At 44.4% G+C, this 24,797-nt stretch overlaps 5 protein-coding genes across 5 annotated transcripts in view; 1 reads left to right on the top strand and 4 right to left on the bottom strand.

Annotated features, from left to right (window-relative positions):
- Window positions 1-3: 3 nt before the first annotated feature.
- On the bottom strand, window positions 4-7,840 carry LOC117753013 (kelch domain-containing protein 1-like). Its single transcript, XM_034570800.1, has 13 exons — window positions 7,653-7,840; window positions 5,973-6,043; window positions 5,627-5,744; window positions 4,302-4,414; window positions 4,001-4,091; window positions 3,799-3,897; window positions 3,347-3,421; window positions 2,977-3,035; window positions 2,770-2,882; window positions 2,286-2,358; window positions 1,955-2,039; window positions 1,411-1,490; window positions 4-643 (listed from the first exon to the last, which is right to left on the bottom strand). The coding sequence occupies exons 1-13, from the start codon at window positions 7,758-7,760 to the stop codon at window positions 511-513; spliced, it is 1,218 nt and encodes a 405-aa protein (XP_034426691.1). The 5' UTR covers window positions 7,761-7,840; the 3' UTR covers window positions 4-510.
- A 1,150-nt stretch (window positions 7,841-8,990) lies between these two features.
- scn4aa (sodium channel, voltage-gated, type IV, alpha, a) overlaps window positions 8,991-24,797 on the bottom strand; it is a 45,724-nt gene continuing 29,917 nt past the window's right edge. The window contains exons 29-31 of the mRNA XM_034569889.1: window positions 24,350-24,358; window positions 23,324-23,330; window positions 8,991-10,065 (exon numbers count right to left, since the gene is read on the bottom strand). Of these exons, the coding sequence (XP_034425780.1) occupies window positions 10,026-10,065; window positions 23,324-23,330; window positions 24,350-24,358 (56 nt within the window). The 3' untranslated portion in view covers window positions 8,991-10,025. The remainder of the gene's footprint in view (window positions 10,066-23,323; window positions 23,331-24,349; window positions 24,359-24,797) is intronic.
- plekhm1 (pleckstrin homology domain containing, family M (with RUN domain) member 1) lies at window positions 10,446-19,421 on the bottom strand. The gene is made up of 13 exons (XM_034569890.1): window positions 19,228-19,421; window positions 17,700-17,798; window positions 16,437-16,678; window positions 15,666-16,334; window positions 14,440-14,908; window positions 13,502-13,649; window positions 12,309-13,289; window positions 12,037-12,182; window positions 11,590-11,783; window positions 11,383-11,446; window positions 11,140-11,297; window positions 10,790-10,898; window positions 10,446-10,758 (listed from the first exon to the last, which is right to left on the bottom strand). The coding sequence occupies exons 2-12, from the start codon at window positions 17,751-17,753 to the stop codon at window positions 10,790-10,792; spliced, it is 3,234 nt and encodes a 1,077-aa protein (XP_034425781.1). The 5' UTR covers window positions 17,754-17,798; window positions 19,228-19,421; the 3' UTR covers window positions 10,446-10,758.
- LOC117752524 (interferon a3-like) lies at window positions 20,670-22,708 on the bottom strand. Its single transcript, XM_034569891.1, has 5 exons — window positions 22,583-22,708; window positions 22,416-22,496; window positions 22,127-22,276; window positions 21,870-21,953; window positions 20,670-20,768 (listed from the first exon to the last, which is right to left on the bottom strand). The coding sequence occupies exons 1-5, from the start codon at window positions 22,706-22,708 to the stop codon at window positions 20,670-20,672; spliced, it is 540 nt and encodes a 179-aa protein (XP_034425782.1).
- The window catches only part of ifnphi4 (interferon phi 4), a 2,019-nt gene continuing 1,856 nt past the window's right edge, over window positions 24,635-24,797 (top strand). The window contains 1 exon segment of the mRNA XM_034569893.1: window positions 24,635-24,760. Within this exon segment, the coding sequence (XP_034425784.1) occupies window positions 24,635-24,760 (126 nt within the window).

Below are 24,797 nucleotides of genomic sequence, written 5' to 3'. Positions count from 1 at the left end.
TTATTTCCATGTCCTTCAAAGTAAAGTGCAGCTTTAGCTTTGCACAAACAAACTCAATTGTTGAATCAGTGTAACATCCTGTTCATCCGCTTTTAAATCCCTAAAAACACATTTGATTTATTAAAAAACTCATTCACTGTACGATTGAATCATTTTAAGCTGATTTGATTGAATAAAAAGTGGAATATTTAAACCTTTTAATTTGCTTTTTGAGCATTAAGATTATTATTTTACTTCCTGCTTCTGCTCTACATCATGTGACCTTGTGGAAATAAACCAAAACTGAAATACAACATATCAATAAACTTTATTCAAAAACATCACATGGGAGTAAAATGTTACCTAATCGATCTTTCTGGTTTAAAATAAGACAGAGACTTTATTTACAAATGATATTTTCTCAAGTTAAAACAATGGAACTAGCACCATGGTTCTTTTCTTTTCTTAAATCATTAATACAAAAACATTGACGACACAACGGATCCGAGTCGTTCTGTAAAACGCTCGTTCTCATCCTGTGAGAACTGTCACATTAGAGAAGAAGGAAACTCTCTTGTCCACTTTGCTCCGGAGTTTTGACGGCAGCCAGTTCAGCTGCTTCGCAAACAGCCGCGGGTTTTTCCCGATGAAGTCCTGACACAATCTGGAGAGAGATCCAGAAAAACACCAGTTAAAAACATGTTCAGTCTCATTGAATAGTGAAAAGAATGGAGCCTTGTTCTAATGAGACGTGATCTGATAACTTGTTTTGAGCAAACCGTGTTCTGAAGGTTAAATTAACTCTGTACACAACCATTATAATCTCATAAACAGGCCACACATACGCAACATAAAGCTCATTAGCATGACCCCATGTTGTACGTGAGCAGGCACACGGGTCCGTCAGGCAGCTCAGAGCAGAAACAACAGTGTAACGGGTCTGTGGGCTTTTGTTATCACTGCTTATTCATGTGTGACAGGAGGGGACATGCACGTTAAGTACAGTGCACTGGCTTCACGCAACAAGGAACACATGCAGCCAACTAGCGCACAAAAGCCAGGGAACACAAACACAATGATTTCATACAGACTGTGGGGAACTACGTTGGGACAAAAGTGGGAAACTCGGGCGTCCTCCACCGGCTCCTGGACCTGGAGACGCTTCTGCTGGAAAAACCTGAGTGGCTTCTTTATCAAAACATCAGAAGTCAAACAAACTGCAGGAGAGGAATTGTGTTTTCTGGACTTGCTCCTCTAGTCAGACAAATCCTGGGTTTTAGAATCAGAACAACTTTCACATCCCTCACCTCAGACAAATCCCTGATCCCTGTGTTTTTCTGTTATCAGCCCTTGTAATGTTAGATGTTCCTCAATAAGGAACAGTTAGGAACGTGATTAGATCAGAACGAGACACAGAGGGGGTCTCCTCACCTGAAGAGGGCGTACGGCTGCGTCTGGAAGATGAGCACGTCTCTGCAGTGATTCAGTGACGGCGCCCGTAGAATAGCCACCTGACGACAGGACGAGAATCACAACAAAACTAAATCTGGGTGTAAACCAGCGCTTCACCTTGAGGTTTGGTTTTTAGTGACATTTTTTAAAAAGGAGACATGATGTTGTTTGTTTGTTTGTTATAAAACGTTCGTTGTCAACTTCTTCAATAATCCAGTTTCACCCTCAAACACAAACAGTTCTCTGTGCTGTTGGCTTCACCTGGGAAACCGTCACATTACCATGAACGTGCACTGAGCCGCTAAACCACTTAACGTCTATTTATGCAACAGTTTCAGTCGAGCTATAATTAGTCCACTCATGAAACTACATCTGCTTCACCCGATTACAGCAGGAATGTGCAGTGTTTTTTTTTACCCATGTCTGAAATGTGGAGGAAAGATAATCATGTTTCACTTCCACAAACAGCTTTAATTCTAAGAGCTCAGAGTAAAAGTTAGAAAATACTTTTGTCTTCACGTACCGAGTCCATGAGGATGCAGAGTTTACTGCTTCCTCCGAACACGACCACGTCGCTGTCACCTCCCGGACTCGCTGTGTGACAGACCCTGGAGAACAAGCAGGAAAACACAGATTCTCAAAAATACTAAAAGATATGTACAACTTCTTATTAACCACAGACAGAAGTGAACAGGTGGAACCGACACGTTAGAAACTGATCTGAGAGCCGCTAGGAATCAATTATGAGTTGTAGATGTCACGTTATCTGAATTTTACACGAAAGTTTCAGGTCATTTTATATATTTTCTACCTTTGGAACATTTAAACAAGCTTCATACAAATGAATTAACGACCTTGGCTTGTCCTTGTGTGGATGAGTCCTCTTGGTCCACTCTCTTTTTACTGTGTTGAACTGCCAGGCGTCATCTAGGAGAGAGATGAACAGGAAGTACTACAACTGCAGTACTACAGTTTTCTCTCGTGTGCAATACTAGTTATTTGTGTGGAATACTACAGTTTTTTCTTCATAACATGTGCAATATTTCATGTCATACTGCTATTCTCATTACTGCCACTTAAGTATTAGTTTACCGTCTCGATCGACTTACTGTTACATTTTTATTATACAGACGTCATTTATTTAAATTTCTACTTGCATTTACTTTGTATACACTATATTTTGACTCATTACTAGTAATCACTAAGTTTTACTTCCTCATTACTGTAACTCAGGATTAATAAAGTCTTGTTTTAAATACGCCCGATTATTTTCATCAAGGTCCATGAATTACTCCGAGAAATCATTGAAAATGTAAAGTCTCAGAGCTAAAGACTGACTGAGGGTGTTTCCGTCGGTGCCGAGGCCTCCGTACACGAAGAGGGCGTGATCCGATATCGCCGTCATGCTGTGCATCGAGCGGCCCAGAGGCGAAACGGACAGCGACACGTCCCTGGCGAAACAGAACATAAACGCAGTCAGTGAATTCTTCAAGTAAAGAAATCAAACAATTAAGAGTGAGTGTGCAAAAGTGAAGGAAGTTTTACAATTTAGTCCACGTCCACGTGTCCAGGTCCAAGCAGGACATGTCCAACTCTGCCGTCTCCTGTAAACCATCACGTAGCTTTAGATACTGAAAGTGTGCATCGGAAACCGTGGTTACATGGTCGGATACACGACATGGCCAAAAGTATGCAGACACTGTTCTGGTCTCATGTGTTCCAGCAGTTGAAACAGGAAAGGGCCTCCCACAAACTGTGAGCACAAAGTCAGCAGCACACTATCGTCTCTTAATGAAAACTGCAACATTAATATTTTCCTTTTTTTTTTTGGAACAGAGGACCATGAGAAACGTCATCGGAGGTCACGTGACATCTCACTTGAGGTGTCCACATACTTTTGGCCAGATGAACTCACCACGCCGCCAGAGATGTAACCTGTGTTCCCCAGCAGGGCGCTGGCATGGCAACCTCTGGGAGCCGGAGCCGGACCCTGCACATTTCAAAATAATAAAAATCACATGAGAGTTTTCACACCAGGAAATCTGAGCCAGGCTTCATGTCCTTGTTCCCTTTGATCTGGTTAGTTTTCACATTAATTTAGGGACTAAAGAACTTTGCGTACGTCGTCCCTGCGTGGGCTGCGTCCACCTGTACTTGACTCTGATTGGTTTGTCGACCAGCGACTTTTTGGCTTCACTTTCCAAGAAAGACGTAACTCAAGCAATGACCTCTAATCGGGTTCTCTTTGAGTGCAATTGAACATTTCTACCAAATGTAAAGTAACTTCCTGAAGATGCTCGACGGTTGGACGACCTGACACCAGATGTTAAAAACACAACACAGGCCTCGTCATGCAGTTCCACTGACCTGAGTCTCTGGCTGAGTCCATGTCGCAGTGTGTGTGTCAAAAACATTGACCTCATTGTTCCAGCCCCAGCATCTGAACATCGTGTCTCCAATCGTCATCTGCGGAGAAAAGAAACAAATCTTCATTTGGGTAAAGTACTTTTTGGTCACTTCACTGATGTTTGCAGCTATTGTTGTTGTGATTGTTGTTAAGAGTATTCACCCAGGACATCTCTTCCACGATGAAGCTGGACGATGACGTGTTTCTGACCTCCCCAATGGTTTTACATCCATATCCACCAAAGTAAATTAATCTGCACCAAGACAAAGAGAAAAAAACAACTGATTTCTCCTTAATTCACACGAGAAACTACAGAAAACTGGAAGCTTCCATTTTAAAATCAAGTAGTTGTGCCAATACTCCATTTGTTTAAAACACATGCTTTGTGAATTTTGATAAAATGCACAGCTGCTCTTCTTCATGAGCGGTGGTGTGTTGTGGATTTCCTGTTCACTGAACTGACCGGTTTCTGTGAACCCAGCAGGAATGTTTGTTGCGCGGCGACGGCGTCGTTCCCCTGGCGTCGGTCACTTTCTTCCACGAGCAGCTCGACTCCGACAGGTCAACGCTGAACAGCTACAACAAAACGGGAGGGTTACGTCACAAAGGTGGAGCCAATGACATTTATTTTAAAAAAGGTATTTAATATATATATTTAAGTTGCCAGAGCAGATTTTCCAAACTTCCATGATGATGAAAAGCAGGTTTGACCATTTATCTCTGAACTTGAACAACTACGATGCACTGAAGACTCACGTGCACCTTTAAAAACGACTTCCTGTCGTCTCTGGAAAACGTTTTCTCTCGTTTCTAACAGCGATCAGACCAGACGACCAAAATAATTAAACTCCAGCATCCACACAGTTTGTTATGAGCCTGGAAAAACTACAATTTCTATTCACGCAACACCAGACGTTCAAATATCAAATCAAACGTCGTCAACAGGTCGAGCTCTCTTCTTTGTGGCAGATCTGCCAGGAGCGTTTCACAGACTTTGGAGGACCAAGACAAAAAGGGACCTGGGGCCCCCCCCCCACATCCTAAGTTACAAATCTTGTACAGGAACTTTTGAGGTGCATTTTAATAAGAGCAGGAAGCTTTGTTGCTTTTCACACTGCGTCTGGTTTTGGGTTCATGACCTCGACTCACAGCATTTTAATGTTACTTTGATATGAGGAAAATATGCGACAGCCAGAACTTGCTGCAACATGATAATCGGAGAGACAGACAAACGGCTGGGAGAAATGTGCAGCCTCGATCCAGTCTGAGCCGCTCATGTTTCACTGTTACAGAGTCAGAGCTCATCTGACTGACAAGCTCTTCATCAACTTCCTATTTGAAATGAATTCCTTTAAAAACGTTCCCTGTCATGCGTCGCCAGGAGAAACGCTCAGAAAGATCTGGTTCGTACGACATGAGGGAGAAAAGCTCCGGATAAAGTAACATATGAAAGTTTTTACTCAAACTGCAACGAGTCGCAGAAGTCGAGAAGATTGTGGTGTTTGAACATTGAGACATTTTGATGCAAGTACACAAGTCAACAATCTATAACATTTAAATGAGGAATCGCATCTTTGACGTAATTCTGGTTCATGTCGTACAAATGCAAAAAGGATTTAAAGTTCAGCAGCAGCCATCTTTGATTTGTCACCTGAGCTTCCAACTTGGGAAAAGGACGTAAACACATTCTGTGACTGTGATATCGTGATTATACGATGAGGCGGAGCTGGATTCAGCTGCTTTAGCGAACGAGTCTGACTCCTTGTTCACGGTCTGTGAGAAACTCACCTGGTTCGTGTGTCCGACGGCGTCGCAGCCTCCGAAGATGTAGAATGTGCTGCCGACGTTTGAGCCGCAGAAGCACGACAAGTCTGGAGGGAAGTCGCCGCTGATCTCCCTCCGCTCCCTGTCACAGGAGGTGAAGAGAGAGAGAGCAAGCACAGTAAAAACTCACTGAACATACCGAGGCCTTTTCTCTATCAGGATCTCTCTCAAACCGTCGTAATCAACCCTGTGTAGTCAACACATCTTCTAAAGAACTCGTTTTATCAGACCAACACACTCTGCCTACGTCCATAGTCGAGGTGACAGTGTTGGACTGTGCTGATAAAACACAGCCGTCTCTTTGTCTTACCACGTCCCGCTGTCCAAGTCACAGATCCATATCTCATCGCTGGGCAGCGTGACCTCCTCGCCAGAGACGACCTGCGAGGAGACGGACGAGATCAGAGTCGTGTGTTTGAAGACTCTGCACGTTTATCACAGAGAAACATGCGGGCGGGTTGAAGACTGAACCAACGGGGACATCTGACAAGAACTGTTGACGTTCGTGTCCATAGCAACAATCAGGGGGACAGATTACAAAAGGAAAAACCATCATGACGTGTTCAAACAGCGTTAATGTGCCACAGCGTCGCTCGTGCCACTGGTGGAGGAAGCACCAGATATTTCACTCAAGTTAAAGAACCACACCAACTTCTCCACTCGAGTAAAGGAAAGAAATACACACAAGAGGAAATACTTAAGAGTATTAAAGTACTTGGAGAGTGTAGCCGAATGCAAAGGTCTCCTACAAGGAAGGAGGCGGGGTCTAATGTAACCTGCCGGCTCTGATTGGATCAGTGGATCAATCCCCCCCCCCTCTTGTTATTGATTACATTTAATACTAGAATGTGATCCTTCTTCAGGTCCCCCCCCCCCCTTTGTATTTGTTTGGCCGTCTGTAAAGTGCGAGATATGTTTTCTTGTCGGAACACGTCGTGAAATCTGACGCTGACGTCCGTGAAGAGTCGATGCTGAAGAATGTTTCCATGTTCATAATGTTAAATAGATGCACAGAACAAAACAGACGTGTGTTCATACAGTTTCACAGATGAATGTTGTTCTCTGCTGTAATTTTAGAGAGTTGTTGATTGCAAATTATTATATTCAGCATTGGGTCGTGTGTTTTTTACATAGACGTCAATGTAATTTTAACATTCAAGTACATTAAGATTATTAATTTAATAATCCTGCAAAAAAAACTATTTTTCTGTTCTGTTAACTTACGAATTACAACTTTTAGTTTCTTTTTTTTTTTTTTTACATAGAAGTCAATGTAACATTCAAGGTCATTTTTATACAACAACACATTTTCTCTTTGTTCCTCATCAGGTGTGACAGGAACGCAGAGGCAGATCACGGGCTCCGGGTGACTCAGTGACACAGGTGACACAGTGACTCAGTAACTCAGGTTAACTCATTAACTCAGGTTAACTCAGGTAACTCAGGTTAACTCAGGTAACTCAGGTATCTCGGGTGACACAGTAACTCAGGTAACTCAGTAACTCAGGTAATACAGGTGACGCAGTAACTCAGGTAACTAAGGTGACACAGGTATCTTGGGTAACTCAGGGGACACAGTATCTCAGGTAACTCAGTAACTCAAGTAACTAAGGTAACTAAGGTAACTCAGGTAACTGAATATCTCAGGTATCTCTGGTGACACAGTAACTAAGGTAACTCAGTAACTCAGTAAATCAGGTATCTCAGGTTAACTCGGGTAACTCAGGGGACACAGTATCTCAGGTAACTCAGGTAACTCAGGTATCTCAGGTAACTCGGGTAACTCAGGGGACACAGTATCTCAGGTAACTCAGTAACTCAAGTAACTAAGGTAACTCAGTAACTCAGGGGACACAGTATCTCAGGTATCTCAGTAACTCAGGTAACTCAGTAACTCAGGTAACTCAGGTAACACAGGTGACAGTAACTCAGGTAATTCAGGTGACTCAGGTAACTAAGGTATCTCAGGTAACTCGGGTATCCCTCTCACCCGGTAGCCCCCCCACACGTACAGCCTGTGGTTGTGGGTGAACGCCGTGTGGCCGCTCCTCTCCAGCGGACTCTCGGTCGCGTCTCCTCCCGCTGCAGCAGCGTCCATGACCCCGCTCCGGTTAAAAACTTCTCTTTAAAATGGTTTCCAGTTTGCCTGAGGCCGCAGGGACAGAGAGACAGAGACAGAGAGAGAGAGAGAGAGACAGAGACAGAGAGAGAGAGAGAGAGAGAGAGAGACAGAGACAGAGAGAGACTCGACCTGCTGCTCCGGCTGCAGGCGACACAATCCGCACTGATGAACGTGTTTTTCAGGCTCCTCTCCTCACTCACTCCTCACTCACTCCTCCCATCACCTCGATGTTCACTTCCTCCAGAAGCCCGTGTTGCACTGGAGGGGGAGGGGGGGGGGGGGGGGGGTTCTGGGAGTCAGCTGCAGCTTCTCCTCCGGAGCCTGGTTCCGTGTCATTGGTTCATCAGGAGGTGAAAGGGGGGGAGGGGGGGGGGGACAAACAGCTGAGAGTGATTCTGGTGTTGATGGTGACATCACGTGATCAGAAGCACCTGTAATGTGCAGAAGATCATGTGGGGGGGGGCGGGGCGGGGCGGGTGGACACAACAGGGCCCCCCCCACACACCCACCCAACACCATTCCTCCTCTTATTAACGGGATACTCTATCAGCTATAAGAAAACTGAGAATATGCATTTCATTTTCTTGTTTGCATTTCCAAACTCAAGTTGAAATGTTGAGAATTAAGTGTGTGTGTGGGGTGGGGGGGGGGAGTCAAATGACATATGAACAAAATGTGGAAAATATAGTTGAAATAATCAGCATGAGATAATTTTTTGTGCATTTCAAGAATAAGGTGGAAACATTTACAAAAAGGCAAATGAGATTTTTGCGTATTTCCTGAACAGAGTAATGGTGAGAATAAAATGTTGAGAAAAATTGAAGAAATCTGAAATCTTTTTTTTGGTGTGATTTATGAATAAAGTCCTTGAAATATTGAGGAAAAAGTCGATCAAAGCAGATCATTTATATTTGGTGAATTAAGTTCAAATGCAGAGACTAAAAATGAAATGTTGAAAATTAGTCAAAGTTTTGAGAATAAAGTCGTAATGTTGAGAGTGAAGTGGAAATAAATGTGATGATTGGTCTCTTTTGCATTTCGAGAAAACAGATGAAAAGTTGAGCGACTGACAGTCAATGGATCCGTTTGTTTGTATCCGGGATATTTTAGCTTCATTTCTGTATTTACAGTCTATGATGTAGCACACTTAGCAAAGTAGCATGCTAACAATAACTGAGAAAACGTCACATTCATGAAACACAAAAGTGAAAGGGACACACACTGACATTTATTCCTTAAAATCATTTATACATTACATATTTGATGAGATGAAAATAAAAAAATACAAACCGAGAAAAACAGTGTCGCAGAATTCTGTCTCCTGCAAATATCAAAATGGATCCGATGAGAAAATCTTCACTGACTCATTATTATATGATTCTGCAACTTCCTCTCTACATCAGAGTCCAATACTCAAGAGACCAAAATAAAACTGAGCAGCACGGGAAAATATCAAAAGACAATTCCATGGTGTCACTTCATGTACGTGAGGATGTTACGACTAAACTGTGGTCGAAATATCCGTTTAACAGTCAGCGCTAAGTGCAAATATGCAAAATGTGTTTTGAATCAGAATTTGCACCAACAAAAGGTTTTTATGCCAATTTGTTAATAATTCATTTAAGTCAGCAAGCAGCATAATAAAACTATTTTTAAATCTCCCCTCTAAACCTCTCTAACCAATATATTAAGACCAAATCTTCCTGGCGACAGATGTGTAATGCAGCAGTGGAATTTCATGTTATGGCGATTCAGAAAAAGAAAAGTGATTACGTGATTCTTTTTGGCCCTAAAAGTAGTGTAAAGCTTGAATTAAAAAGAAGGCACGATCGAGATGTGTTAATTCAAACAGGTCATGAGCTGTTTACGCTATTTTGCATGTGCGGAACCCGACCTCGCTGCTGTGCTGTGCTGAGAAACGCGTCTTTCAGAGCATTTGTGGTAAACACGATGGTGTTAAGAATGTTTTTTTCAACACACTAAGACAAAAGGAAATAAAAAGATGCAGCAGAAACGATTCTTGGCGTCACCGTCGTCCGTCCGGTCCTCGATTTTGATGCCGTGGCTGAATCAGAATTCAGAGAGGTATTGAAGTCAGTAACATTTGGCTGCAGTGCGGCAGCGTCATGAGGCTCAGTGGCCAGACTCCGTATCACCGTCCTGAGAGATCCGATCACAAGTGGTCGGCTCCAGTTTGATATGTTATTTCTGTTAGTTGAGACCAGATGATTCCGTTTTCTCTCAAGAAAGTTGAAGGGAGATGTTCGGATTCGAGTTTTCCCTTCACAGATACCAGAGCATTTAATAAATAACAACTCATATTGCATATTTTAACAGCTGTATGCTACAAATCCTGTATGGAAGTGGCTCTTCAATGTACACGTCGCTGTTTTACTTCTTCTCGCTCGAATCAACTCTCATTGCAGACAAAAGCCAGATGTTAGCAGGTGTTGGTGGGTTTTTTGACCATTGGAAAAGCTGCTTAATATACTTAAAAGACGTGGTATCGGATTCTCACATAGATTCATGTACTCGCTGATGCCCGACCCGACATTTTGAACCGTATCGGAGGTATTTACAAGGCTGTCATCCGCACATCTCTACCGATGACTGTGTGTCTGTATCGGCGAAAGCTTGATTCGTTGTGAACCTGTGGCAGGACCGAAGACGTCAGTTTAGTAGGCGGTGCTTCATATGTGGCTTCAAACACATTTGCGTTCACACAGCTAACAGAGTGTGAGCACATGCATCCCACACCACTTGTGATCTGATGTCTCAGGACAGGTCAGTGTCCCCGTCAATCAGCACAAGACTCTGGCTACTGTGGCAGCGAGGCTCTTGCACCACCCTTGGTTTTAAGGTCAGTTAGGGCAGGTTAATCGCACTCATAATTGCACTTGAGGTTACTTCATGTAAAAGCTAGATTTAGTTTTTCTCCCCACAAGCGGCCGTCTGGCTTCCTGAAGAAGTTGGCGAGCCGCCGGTCGCCGTGCTGCCGGCTGCGCTCAGTCCTGAAGATCCCTCTCCCGGTATTTCTCCATTCGCTGACAGCGAGGACACGAGCTCCCCGGAGCTTTACATGCCAGGTGGAACACAGCTTTACAATCTATACACCTGGGTCAGAGAGGGGAAAAGAGAAAGCAAGAAAAAGAAATGTTAAACTGAAGGTGCAGAAGAATAAGAAACAAAAACAGAGAAACAAAAACCAATCATTTTCATATTAATATATATTCAGACTCTTGACTTGAAACTAATACAACACGTGGGAGTATTAGCAGCTGGTGGATACATGAACAAGGTGTGGAAACAGGGGAGGGAGGTGAAAGCAGGAATAACGCGGCGCAGGACAAACTACCTGGTGGTGCTGTCAAACTGGAAGGGGAAGATGGTGTCGTGTGCGTGGCAAATCTGACAAATGAAGCCGCGCTGCGTGCACAGGTCACACTGAAACACGTGCCTGGAGGCAAACTGCAGCAGAGTCATCAGGTAGATTGCGTATTGGCCCTCTGCGATCTGGAAAAGACGGAGCAGACACGCGTGTGTTGAGACGTTTCAAAAAGGGACAGATGTCAGCAGCGTGACGAGGCGTCAGCGTTACCTCTTGCAGGTCGACGACACTGTACAGATGGCTCGACTCCAGCAGGTACGTTCGCTGACCCATTCTGGAGAGAGCAGGGAAAAAACTAATTATAATAAAATAGTGTCATATATAAAAGGGTTTCAACAAAATAAGACTTTATGAAACTGAATTCATAGCTTTATTAGACTTTGTAACGCCTGCAGATTCCCTGTAGAAAACACACACCTGGCCTGGAGCTTCTTGTAGGCTCCGCTGCGGCAGGTGAGCAGGTAGTCGCCGAGGAGACGCAGTCGCTGCCGCAGGTTGTGGGTCTGAGCCATGGACCCGGAGTGCTTCACTAACTCGGGGTTTAGCTGCTCCAGGTTGAGCAGAGGCTCGTGTTCCACCTGAGACAGCAGCCGCAGGGCCTTCTTAGACACCTGGAGAGAGACGCACACATTCAGCATATATACGTCCCACTCCGTCAGAACATGTGGATTCATGTTATGTGTGATCACCACAGGAAAAAAACTCACAGTAAAAGACAGAACTCGTGTCAGTTATGGAAACAGTCTTTAAAGTGATGCAGCGGTTGTTTTATAAGAGAACTCTGCCGTTTTAGGATTCAAGTCATACAACACAATCAGATCAAATCAGCACATCCGTCCGTTTCCATGTACGTGTGCCACCCACCTCTCGCTGTGTGAGGTCCCAGTTGTGCACCATGCGTGAGGGGATGATGGTGGTGTCGCCGTGGTGACAGGAGTCACAGTAGTACTGGCCTGAGAACTCACACAGCCTGGCTCTGCCCAGGGACGGACCAATCTTCTGAGGACATCCTGTGTGTGATAAACAATAATCAGATCTCAGCCTCTGATTCAAGAGATTACAGATTACAACCGAGTTTCACTGATGAACACAACGCTGGAAATAATAATAAATAGGTTAACACGACTAAATATTACCTGCACATTTGAAGCTCTGAGAGTCCAGACCCTTCTCCGAGGGCACGGCGCAGAGATGAACTAGAAGTGCTCCATCTTCCTTCAACCTGTGCTGCACCAGCCTGTGGAGGTTCCCAGTCACCCCCACTGCACTGGGCTGCACGCAGCCATCGTCCTCGCCACTCTCCAGGTAAGAGTCCAGAGCTCCACGGATCAAAACCCTCCAAGAGCGAGCCTCCTCCGCGGTCTCTGCCCTGAGTCTCAGCGCATCCTTCACGGTCAAGAGTTTGAAAAAGGCCGGACCTCCCAGGGAGACGTCAGGCACCACATCCCGAATTTCCTCAATGGTGGTGTTCAGCTGCAGAAACTTTCTCCCGTCTTGTATCCGGAAGCCTTTCAGCGTCTCTAACGAGAGGGAGAAGATCAGAGGTGCCCAAGTCCGAGCTTCAGCATCTGTGGAGAAGTACAAAACGGCTTCTTTGATGGCGTCCGTTTCTAAATCAGCCGTCCGAGTCCAGTCGAACTCCTGTAGAGGAGGAGGTGCCTCCAGGCCTCCGCAAGTCCTAGTGTCCGGGTGTACTATCCCTCTCTCAGGGCTGGAGGGCGTGGAGGACGTGGATGAAAGCGTGCGTTCATCTACACCATTCTCAGTGTACGGTTGTAGCACCTCCCACTGCTCATTGACACAAGGTGCTGGCCGGCTATTGTTGACGGCCTCCGCGATCCGGTCCACCCAGTCCTCAGCTTCGTCACGATTGGCCGCTCGGAGGTACAGTCGCTTCCCAGGAAAGGCCAACTCGAAGCGGCCCTCGGGTAAGGTGACGCGAGCGTCCTCACACCGGACCAGGGAGCAGTTGTCAGTGCAGGTCCGCTCCTCGGCGTTGAAATACAGGCGGAACTCAAAGGGGGACAGCTCGCAGTAATAGTCTCGCCACAACCCCATCGCACTTCTTCTCTCGAGATGGCCGAGCTTCAGCAAGCCACGAAACGGGTTGGACAGTCCTGACAGACACACACAGACGGACAGACACAGTTTGAGGACAGACAGCAGCAGCTATTACACATGGTCTCTGCTCTATCATCACTCCAAGGAGGCCGGTGTTAGGCCTAACACATTTAATTCTTCAATCTGATACACCGTGCGATGATGATACATAAAAACAAATTATCTAGTTTCAGTTTTCCACTTGAAACCAGGAGATGCTGTCGAGTACCTATTTGTCTGCGATGGACGACACTGGGAGGGGACTGGGAGACCTTGGGCTCAGGCGTAAGAGCGGCTGGAGGCGCCTCGTCCTGATCAGACACCTCCTCCAGCTGGGGCTTGTAGATGTCGTCCTCGGAGATCCAGGAACGGGAATGCTGCGATGTAAAAGACAAAAGTATTAATCTTATGCACAAGGAAATAAAATCTGACTTACTTGAGCTATTCAGTGAGTAGTGTGTGAAAGAGTGGTTCCTGTTATCATGAGTCTTTCTCTGTTAAAGTTCAAGACAGATTTTGATGTAAAACTACAATGATACAAACTACAATTAATAAAAGGATTTGAAACTGGATCGATGTATTTTTTTCATTGTGTTCACTTGAGCACACACTTCAAGTCAGTCACATCCTTGTGACTGACTTGAAGCGAATGGGCATCATGTGGTAACTACAGTAAGTACAGCATGTTGTGAAATGTTGGGACACATCCTGGAGCAGTGAACTCTGGGCTTCATTATGACCACAACCTCCTGATCTACAGTTTCCCAAACAACACTGTCGTGACTTCTCCTCATCATCTCATTGAGCTGCTTGAAAAAAATAAAAAAAATAACAGCTACATATTTTTTTCCCATGAATAGCTTGGGCTGATTTTCCACTCGGTTACACTGGAAGGAGTCAGACATTCTATCCACCAGTTCCTCACTGGGAAATCCCGAATAGCAACAGGAGTGACAGCAAATTCTCCACTGTGAACAATGTTCTCCTCTGGAAATAAGTTCAAGTGAACTGGGATCAACGGTCCTTCCTCGAGTTGTCGTCTCAAAGCCGGCACTAACTGAGGGAAGGACGATTTGACCTTTGACCTTTACCTGGTTTACTTTAGAGCCTGAACAATTCATCCTTATCATCTCCAACTTGAAGCTATTTGTGTGCTAATGTACTTACTGACATAGAATCTGTGGACAACGTCCTGCTCAGGATGCTGGAAGAGCGACGTGGCCCCGGATGCAGTGACGGCTCCGAGCTGCTCTTCACTGAGCTCTCTACTTCTTTCTCTTTCTGAACAGACGCACTGCTCTCCTTCACATCCGCTGTATTCACCTCCTCTGTGTCAGTGTCCAAGTGCAACTCGTTGGAGGTATCATCGCACCCGTCAGAGGCCGTTTTGCAAACATGGTTATCATCGGATGACGGCGAATCAGGGGAAGATGGTGGTGGCTCTGAATGAGAGAGAATGAGCGGCTGGTCTTTCAGGTCTTGTGACGGCGTCGCGGGACCCTGGGTCTCGCCGTCGGAGCCACTGAAAACAGCCGTCTCCGAAAACTGATCCGGACCCGTGCTTGAGACAAAGGAAGTGTCTTCGCGCATGGAGTCCTGACTGCCCTGTCCGCTCTCCCGAAACTCAGTCAGCAAACTGCAGAGACAGAGACAAGACATTTTACTGAGTTTATAATAGAATAACACATTATTTATATATATCAATGTCCATTTTAAATATGAATTTGACTGAAATATGGCTACGAGATGCAAAAAAAACATAGATTTTTCAGATCGTCAAAAAATCGAATGAAAAGAGCAAAACCGACAATAATTTCCAACTTCCCTGTTCATCTACTATTATTCTTTTATCCTTATTTTTTCCAAACTCTATAAAAAAATCAATATATTATATAGAGGTATGTAAATCCAAGATGAGGACGTATAACGGTGACTAATTGGCCGATGATTTCCAACATCAGACACACAAGAAGAAGATTTCTTTTATTTCCCTGTACTTCTTCAATATCTTAAAAAAGGGCTCGGCCATTTTCTGAAACAGTTTTGCCGTGTTTGTTGTTTGTTGGGGACTATTTTCAGCCGCAGATTAAAGCGTAGTTGATGCGTTAGCGAGTATTTACAGCAACAGGATGTCGCATTAGGCTTAACTCAAAATAAACTAGTGTGTGTGTGATAAGGAAAGAACATGTCATCCAGTGCATTAAAGTGTGTCATTGATGTTTGCAATGGTTTTTTGAACAAGAGTCGTCTTCAGCACGGGGGAAATAAGTAATAATAGGATTTGCATCCACGTACAAAACTTAATTAGCGGATCAATCGATTGTTCGTTCTGGTCTTTTCATGGGATTTCATCAGCAGTGTGACAAATATAGAAAAACAATAGGATTACTTACTCTTTCTGTGGTCTCTTGGTGCTGATGTGATTGGATATGTCCAGGTCACATGAGGACCACGGCTCTCCTGTCGGGCTGCGGGGGTCCTGCCCCTGCAGGAGGCTGTCGGAGCTCAAGCTGGAGGAGAGCTGAGAGGAGCCTGTGGTGTCCAGACTGAGATTAGAAGAGTTGAGTGCAGTCCGACCCCCCTGTAAATCACCTGACCCCCTCCCCACAAACAACACTGGACACCCTCTCTGTGTATCCTGAGCATCCGATGAGCTGGATGACTGAGACACTGTATCCCACGACTCCTTACACAGGGACCTGGAGGTGGGATGGTCCCCGCCGTTAAGCGTCAGGTCAGGTGTGTCCACCTGGGAGAAGGGGCAGAGTCCAGCGAGAACCAGAGGCGTGGTGGTCCACTCGTTGAGGACGGTGGACTTGTAAGACAGGCTGAATGTGAGTGAGGCCAGACCCTGGAGGTAGCTGAGCAGAACGTCCCGCTCCTCGGTGTTCAGGAGCAAGGCACTGGGCTGATAATGCACCCGCAGCTTGGAGTCCTCCCGGAACAGCGACGCCAGGTAGCACTCCAACAGGCCGTGGTTGAGCGCCAGCCGCAGCCATGCTCGGCAGCGACCGACGTCCGTGCCTACGAAGCTGATCTTCTCCAGCTCTGTGATGACATCACTGGGGATTTAACAGAGAGAGTGTGGGGAAATGGTCAAGATACATTAATCATATTAGAGATTTGATTAGTATTTGACAGTGTGCGCCACGGTCTTGACTTACCGGTGGGTGACGGTCTTGAGGAGGCTCCAGAAGAAGGGCTGAGGGAGGGGAGCCCGGCCGCCCTTCCTGGTTCGCCCCCCAGTCTCGGAGCGGATGTACTTGCTCTTGATACCGTGGATGAAGATGGCCTCCAGGGCGCAGCAGAGCAGGTTAGCGTCGGCATCCTCGCTGGTTACGACTGCGTCTGACGTCACGAATCGCTTCTGCAGGGCCTTGAGTGACTGCGCCAGCTTCTCTTTAATCTGCGTGACAACCCAGGGGAGCAGGAACTGTCAACATCCTCGTTTTTTTACGTTAACTTCAGTGTTCATCAAGGTCTGTAATTTACCCACTTGCACATGACGCCCACAACATACAACAAGCCTACAAGCCACTGAGCAAAACCTGAGACTCGCAGCTAGAAAGATGTGTAGAGGGACAAATCCTCGCCCGCTTTCCCAGCTTCATGACTCACATACATTAATTCAGCAGAACTTTGCCCTGGTCACACGTGCAGTGTATTCTGATAACTATTAAATAACAGAAGTTCACACTCGTTCTCCAAAGCCGCGTCCTCTTTTCTCACCTATGAGATGAAATGCTGCTGTTTAACCTCTCATTCTGCATCTGGTCTCATCTCTTTACCAGCATTAGATTATCTGTTAACTTTAGCCTGTTCTAAAAACAGTAATGAGCCAGTGACCCGAGTTCAGTTCTGACACTGATGTAATGCTGAACGCTGCGGAGTACGGTTACATCAGTGTCATTAGATACGACTTTATTGTCACGGACTGACAATGTTCCGCAATAAAGTCCATTTCTGACCCTCTCACCAGAGTTAGAGCAGAAACAATGAAAGAAGAAATTCTAAGTTATGAACATGAAGAGAAGAAACTTGTACTGAGTCATCGCCCCTCAAGTGCGAGTATGAAAGGAAAAAGGCATTGTGTCGATGTCACAGCTCAGCTGGCACTCGCATTGACCAACGCCTGAAGCACAACCGCAGCTTTAGACTGAAAGAAAATTGCTTTTACACATTAATTGCATAAATTGATTATGTAAAACAGTGGAAAATCCACATGGAGGCATTGATATATAAAGCTGAAGATAACGTTCTTGCACATGCCCTTGTGACAATTACCTTTTTATTTGGACTGTAAATAAAGTCAGAAATCAACTTGCTAAAGCAAAACCCCAATCAAAATTAAAGCTTCAAAGATTGCGGATAAACAGCCAGCACAGAAACACGATCTCTGCTCGGAGGGGAACAGATTGTTGTTTTACCTGTTTGACATCTTTGGCCTCAGGTGGCGTGTCTGGCATCTGGGTGGCGAGCATGGCACCTCCGGGGAGCTACTCCCACATGGCACGACTGGAACACAGACACAAAGATTCATTAGACGCGTGCAACAGGCTTACCACACACAGGACGCACTCACACATATCTCTGTCGGTATCACATCTGACATTTAAGAAGGGATAAACAAGTAACGCGAGCTTGTGCGCCGCGTGACGATGAGGAAACATGTTTGCCCTCTTCCTCACTTCAGGGGCGGCCGCACATTTGCCGTAGACAAATCGGTGCACGCTCCATCATGAGGCTTTTACGCAGTGTGACATATCTGCGATTTCACGGTTTCAGTGTGTAAGAGAGTCATGTGAGGCGCCGGTTATAAAAGAGGGTGTCAGCCGGGAAGTGGCTGCAAACGCTTCAGAATTAACTTCCCCAATTACACAATAAAAAAATCCCAGAAAAGGCAAATCGAGATCCTAAAGAAGTGGCGGCGAGAGAGAGAGCAGTGGCTCCCTGATACAATCAAAGACAGATAAGATAAACCCAGAAACAACTGGGCAACGTGAAAACAGAGAAACCTTTTGTCTTTGTCGACCTTTTCATTAGTGAAACAATTCGTCTGCATGATATCAACTGCTCTGATCACCAACCTCATTGTTTCCTGGTCTGGACGTGAACTGAATCAATCACAGAGTCGATCACCACGAATGCTGTTGTGTGTGTCAGATGTTAAAACGCAAGTTCGGAATGAATGAGAACAGACAAAAGTTGGAAGTGAGAGGGTTGTTCTGCACCTTCTCTTCCTCTCTGCGGTCACGTACACTGTGTTTTAATGAAGCCCATTCCCATTAGAGTTCCTCATCTACACTCATTCAGGTCATTTGAATGGACATTTGTGTCTTTTGTCTTTGTCTCTTTCACTTGTAACACAACTAAACAACATATCTGAGACCAACTGGAGCTGAAATAAACCACAGGTTGGTAGAAACATAAAAACATCCTCATCCCATCCTCCATTAGCTTCGTGCAGGTTTAACATGAGTGACACTAAGTTGGAGATGAGAGGATCCACAGCATCTGGAGTTTGAAAGAAGCCGAATGCACGACCCAGATGTTTCTCACTCGCACATCTGCTTCTGTTTCCTGTGACTGATAAAGTCGTGATTTAATCGCGGGGCTCGTGAGCAACACACGTTAAAAAACACACTTTATTTAACAATTCACACGTGACAATAACCAGTACTACTCCCGGTTGTTCCCAAACAGCTTCCTGGTGGATTCCGCTGAAATGACATTTAACGTGAGGAAAGTTAGGAGACGATGAACTGGTGTTTAAACTCTGCTGCGTTCAGCTCGTACAGCTAATAGCAGGAAACAGGGTTAATTAAAGAAACTGCAATTAGGTTTAAATATTAACAACCGGAATCCGGTTAACGTGAAAAATCACGTGATGCTTCACTACTTGTTTTTAAAACTGTCAGGGCTATCAGTGTTAGCACAGAGCTAGCTTACTTACTAGCTAGCTGAGCTCAGGACCGAGCTTGACGTCCCCCCCCCCCCGTGCACGGCCGGGACCTCAGCAGCGGGGTCGGTGCGAACAGTCGCTCTCCATCGCTTTGCGTACGAAAACACCGGAAAACACCGGAAAACCTGCGTTAGCCGCGATTTGTTTTGACGTGAGGCGGTTTCCGAGCCGTCCGACTGAACCCAAATGCATCATGGGAGCGTGATTACACCCGCGACGCCTTCACGGTCCATCGGAAATATGGGTAAAAAGCGATTTCTCTCCATTTTTGTTGTTGTTGTTGTGCGGTTTATTTTAATAACGTTTTATTCATTGAGGATGTTTTGATATTTTTAATTCAACTGTCAGACTGAATATTCTTTAGAATCAAGCTCTTTGAAAGGGTGAACTCACATGATTATGAGATACTGTTATCATTATATCAGTGGTATGAAATGGTTTCAAAATGGTGACAATAATATCGTTCATCGCAATAATTTCTTGGACAATATATCGTCAAACAAATGTTATTGTCGTGACAGGCGAACCATGATATCTTTCATTATGCACCACGTGAGATGTTTCCTTTCATAGCTACACAGCAACGTTGGTATTATACAATGAAATATCCATAACTGAACCTTGTGAATCATAATAGATTAATAATCAACAATAAGTTAGGATTTTATGAAGATATAAATGGACCTTGACAGAGAACAGGTTCCCCGCCCCTGATATAAAGCAATGATATGAAAATATAACTTTTTCAGGATGGTTTCCGTCATTTTACCTAATTTACAAAGCAACTACACTGGATCGGGACTAAACTAAAGAGCAAGTGAGTAAAACAACACGTTAGATGCATTTGAAAGATGGTTCCTGTCCTGTTCGGTAGTTCTTATCACACTGGTGTAAGATCAAGCACACTTTATTTCTGGTAAGTTTTGAACGTGGAGAGGCAGCATCGACAGCAGTGGTAATTTACGAGGTTCCCCTGAACGCAGCAGTTTGAAGGGTGTTGATGTTGCTGACACGTGAGAACTTCATGTTCTTCTGAAATGTTCCACAGACAAGTCACAGCTTCAAACTGGGCCCATCGCCCCCAGTGCAACAAACCAGTAAATCATTCTATGACTGATAATTACAAGAGTTTGTTTTTCTGTTCTTTGTTTTTTATCAGAAAGGAATTGACTGCACAAAGATCGGTGGAAATAGGAATAAAAACAATGAACAATTATTTATGCTGGATGATTCATTATTTTTTATTGGATATGACATGTCAGAAATATTTAATGAATAAATAAGAACATTCAAATAAAAAAAATAACAAATAAATTAGCACATTCAACCAATGAATAAATAATAATAAATAGTCAAACAACTTGATGAATGATTGAATAAATACATAAATAAATAAGTAAATAGTTAAATAGATAAATAATCTGATGGACAGATTCTAGTCTCTGGTGAGTAGAGATGAAAGCAGCAGGTCTGATCTCATCAGATGACTTTCAATTTGCTTCCTGATCAGCTCCCAGGATTCAGCAGTGTAGTCCTACACACACAAGAATATTATTATTAGAAGGTAGGAAGGTCGGTAGGTAGGTTGGTAGGTAGGGTTAGTAGGTAGGTGGGTAGATAGGTAGGAAGCTAGGTAGGTAGGTAGGTAGGTAGGTGGGTAGGTAGGTAGGTGGGTGGGTAGGTAGGTGGGTAGGAAGGTAGGAAGTTAGGTAGGTAGGTAGGTGGGTAGGAAGTTAGGTAGGTAGGTAGGTAGGTGGGTAGGTAGGTAGGTAGGTAGGTAGGTAGGTGGGTAGGTAGGTAGGTAGGTAGGTAGGTAGGTAGGAAGGTAGGTAGGTAGGTAGGTAGGAAGGTAGGTAGGTAGGTAGGTAGGTAGGTAGGTAGGTGGGTAGGAAGGAAGGAAGGTAGGTAGGTAGGTAGGTAGGTAGGTGGGTAGGTAGGTAGGTAGGTGGGTAGGAAGGAAGGTAGGTAGGTAGGTAGGTAGGTAGGTAGGTAGGTAGGTAGGAAGGTAGGTAGGTAGGAAGGTAGGTAGGTAGGTAGGTAGGTAGGTGGGTAGGAAGGAAGGAAGGTAGGTAGGTAGGTAGGTAGGTAGGTGGGTAGGTAGGTAGGTAGGTAGGTGGGTAGGAAGAAAGGTAGGTAGGTAGGTAGGAAGGTAGGTAGGTAGGTAGGTAGGTGGGTAGGTAGGTGGGTAGGTAGGTAGGTAGGTAGGTAGGTAGGTAGGTAGGTAGGTAGGTAGGAAGGTAGGTAGGTAGGTAGGTGGGTAGGTAGGTAGGTAGGTAGGTAGGTGGGTAGGTGGGTAGGTAGGTAGGTGGGTAGGTAGGTGGGTAGGTAGGTAGGTAGGAAGGTAGGTAGGTAGGTAGGTGGGTGGGTAGGTAGGTGGGTAGGTAGGTAGGTAGGAAGGTAGGTAGGTAGGTAGGTGGGTAGGTAGGTGGGTAGGTAGGTGGGTAGGTGGGTAGGTAGGTAGGTAGGTAGGTAGGTAGGTGGGTAGGTAGGTAGGTAGGTAGGTGGGTAGGTAGGTAGGTGGGTAGGTAGGTAGGTAGGTAGGTAGGTAGGTGGGTGGGTAGGTAGGTAGGTAGGTGGGTAGGTAGGTAGGTGGGTAGGTAGGTAGGAAGGTAGGTAGGTAGGTAGGAAGACTCACCAGTCTATGTAGCAGATGACGTGACAGTCTCTTGAAATACATGCGCAGCTTCTTGTTCTTCTTCTTGTGAATGTGGCTCACAATCTAAATAAATAAAAGGTTTTGAACAATACTTTAAAATACAGCTTTGTTTTAGTTTTATGAAATTACACTGTCACCATGGAGACGCCTCAGTCAACAGCACTCAGAGCGACAGATCAGTCAGTTTTAAATGTGAGGGAATGAGTGAGGCTGCGTTCATCCACCCTGACACTTACACAGGAGCGAAGGCCGTCAGCCTGTCGGCTCATGACGTTGAGGAAGTCATCCAATCTTCTCTCGCCCCATGATGCAGCGCGGTGGTCCTCCTCAAACAGCAACACCACCTCCTCCAGAACCTGCACCGTGAGCGCAAGTTTATCCTCATCCTGGAAGAGGAGGAGGAAGAAGATGAAGGACGAGGAGAAATCATATAGACGTACATTTGACAGCTGTTTTAAAAACTGGAGATAAAAAGAAGAGATATAACAAATATAATAAAAATCATGTGGTTTGTATTTTACTCACTGATGCTTTGGACTTCTGACTGTACAGATCCTCAGGGAAGGACACTTCAACATCCTCAGTGGAGTTGGTGGAGTTATGAGCCTGCATCACACACACACGTCATGTTGTCATTTCATTCACTTCAGTTATTCCAAAGACTTTAAACCTGATGCAAACAAGTCACTCACCATCATCTCTAGTAGATCCAAAGAGTTCTCACTGAGCTGTTTGAACTTTTGATCCATCCATCTGCAGCTCAGCGCCGAGCCTGCGACGCTCAGGCCGAGGCAAACTAAGAAGATCCTGTGGAGCATTTTTAAAAGAGCAGGTAGAGGTTGACTTAGTAAACTCAGGTGTCTCCTGGTGTTTGTGTTGCAGCAGATCTGCAGAGCCTCATTTATAGCAGAACTCACCTATTTCATTTTCCTAACACGAGCTGTGGGAAAACCTGCACATGGACTGTGGCTTTCACACAGTTCACATATCAAGGTGAAACCTCAACATGCAGGTAAAATGTCACAAAACCTTAACTGAAATTAGGATCCTGATAAAAACTGTATTCACTTTATTAGGATAAAAGCATAATAATTTCAGATGTTGTGCTATAAACTTTCATATAAACTGTACATTTTGTTTTGGTAGAAATAAAATCTTTCATTTGTTTGTACTGCATCTTGTTTTACTCTGACCTAGTTACATATATACTTATACAATAAGTTTTACCTTTATATAAATACAAAGACTATTCACATAGACCCTGTACTTACTGATATATACACTATTAATTTCGATTATGTCTATTTGGAGCAGAGGTCTGAAAATGAGAGGGTTAAATTAAAGTGTGCAAAGGGTGATGATGATAATAATAATAAAATTTTGTCAAATAATCATACGCACTTTTGGGAAAACATGTTTGTTTGATTTCCTACGAATTCACTCTGTTTGTGAGGGGAAAGAAAAAATACTCTGTGTAATAGCTACATTTAATAAAAAATAAAAAATGTCAAATAGTAATTGGAGATTTAAAATAAAATAAAAAACACCCAATCCACCACAGAACAACAAAGTGAAAATGCAACCAAGGTTGATAACATGAATGACGCGAATGACATGATGAAATACGGAGAGGCTCATTCACAGGCTGCACGTGTGGTCATTCTTCAGAAAGATGACGTGAGCTGCGTGAATGAGCGACAACCACCGGAGTCACTTTCATTTTCTGTGAAGGGGAAGTGTTTTCACCTTGTGGCCTGTTTGTAACGCGGAAACAAGGCAGACACACCTACAGTGTCACAGCTTTAATGCTGTCTACATGTCACTAAGAAAGCTAATCTGCCGCGCCCACGTGCTACAACCATAAACTGTTTCATTTTGCGGACGTGTGCAAAGACTTCAAGTATGTTTACACTCTCAAAAAAGACGTCAAGACAAACAAAGTATGGATCAGTCAGGTGCTCTGTCCCCAACAAAAGAAACACAACAAAATAAAAGTCTGTGTTTGTTCTGCTGCCACTCTGTGATTTTTCATTTTTCAGGTTGATATCAGGTTGAAAATGTGGCCTGTTCTGCAGATTCTGTTCTGGAGAATCCTCTGGTTGTGACGTCGGTGCAGCCGTGGTCACAACAAGGTGAAATGTCACTGACATGTTCACATGAACCAGCGTCAAAGTTCAGCCCGCAGCCACTTTCCTCTTGTCTCTGAGGGAAGTTCCCTTTATGACGCCTCATGGACACAATGACACCTGCAGTTTTATCAATGAATGATTATAATGAGTCCAAACTGAAATAATGATGCAATTCCCACAATAATAAAAAAAACATCCTTGTTTTAGAATTAGGTTTGTGTAAGTATATATGTAACTAGGTCAGAGTAAAACAAGATGCAGTACAAAACAAATGAAAGATTTTATTTCTACCAAAATAAAATGTACAGTTTATATGAAAGTTTATAGCACAACATCTGAACATTATTATGCTTTTATCCTAATAAAGTGAATACAGTTTTTATCAGGATCCTAATTTCAGTTAAGGTTTGTGACATTTTACCTGCATGTTGAGGTTTCACCTTGATATGTGAACTGTGTGAAAGCCACAGTCCATGTGCAGGTTTTCCCACAGCTCGTGTTAGGAAAATGAAATATGTGAGTTCTGCTATAAATGAGGCTCTGCAGATCTGCTGCAACACAAACACCAGGAGACACCTGAGTTTACTAAGTCAACCTCTACCTGCTCTTTTAAAAATGCTCCACAGGATCTTCTTAGTTTGCCTCGGCCTGAGCGTCGCAGGCTCGGCGCTGAGCTGCAGATGGATGGATCAAAAGTTCAAACAGCTCAGTGAGAACTCTTTGGATCTACTAGAGATGATGGTGAGAGACTTGTTTGCATCAGGTTTAAAGTCTTTGG

Source organism: Hippoglossus hippoglossus, chromosome 19 (genome assembly GCF_009819705.1).
Source record: "Hippoglossus hippoglossus isolate fHipHip1 chromosome 19, fHipHip1.pri, whole genome shotgun sequence".
NCBI classification, from domain to species: Eukaryota; Metazoa; Chordata; class Actinopteri; order Pleuronectiformes; family Pleuronectidae; genus Hippoglossus; species Hippoglossus hippoglossus.
The sequence above is the reverse complement of the archived record's forward strand: the minus strand, read 5'-3'. Positions and strand labels throughout refer to the sequence as shown.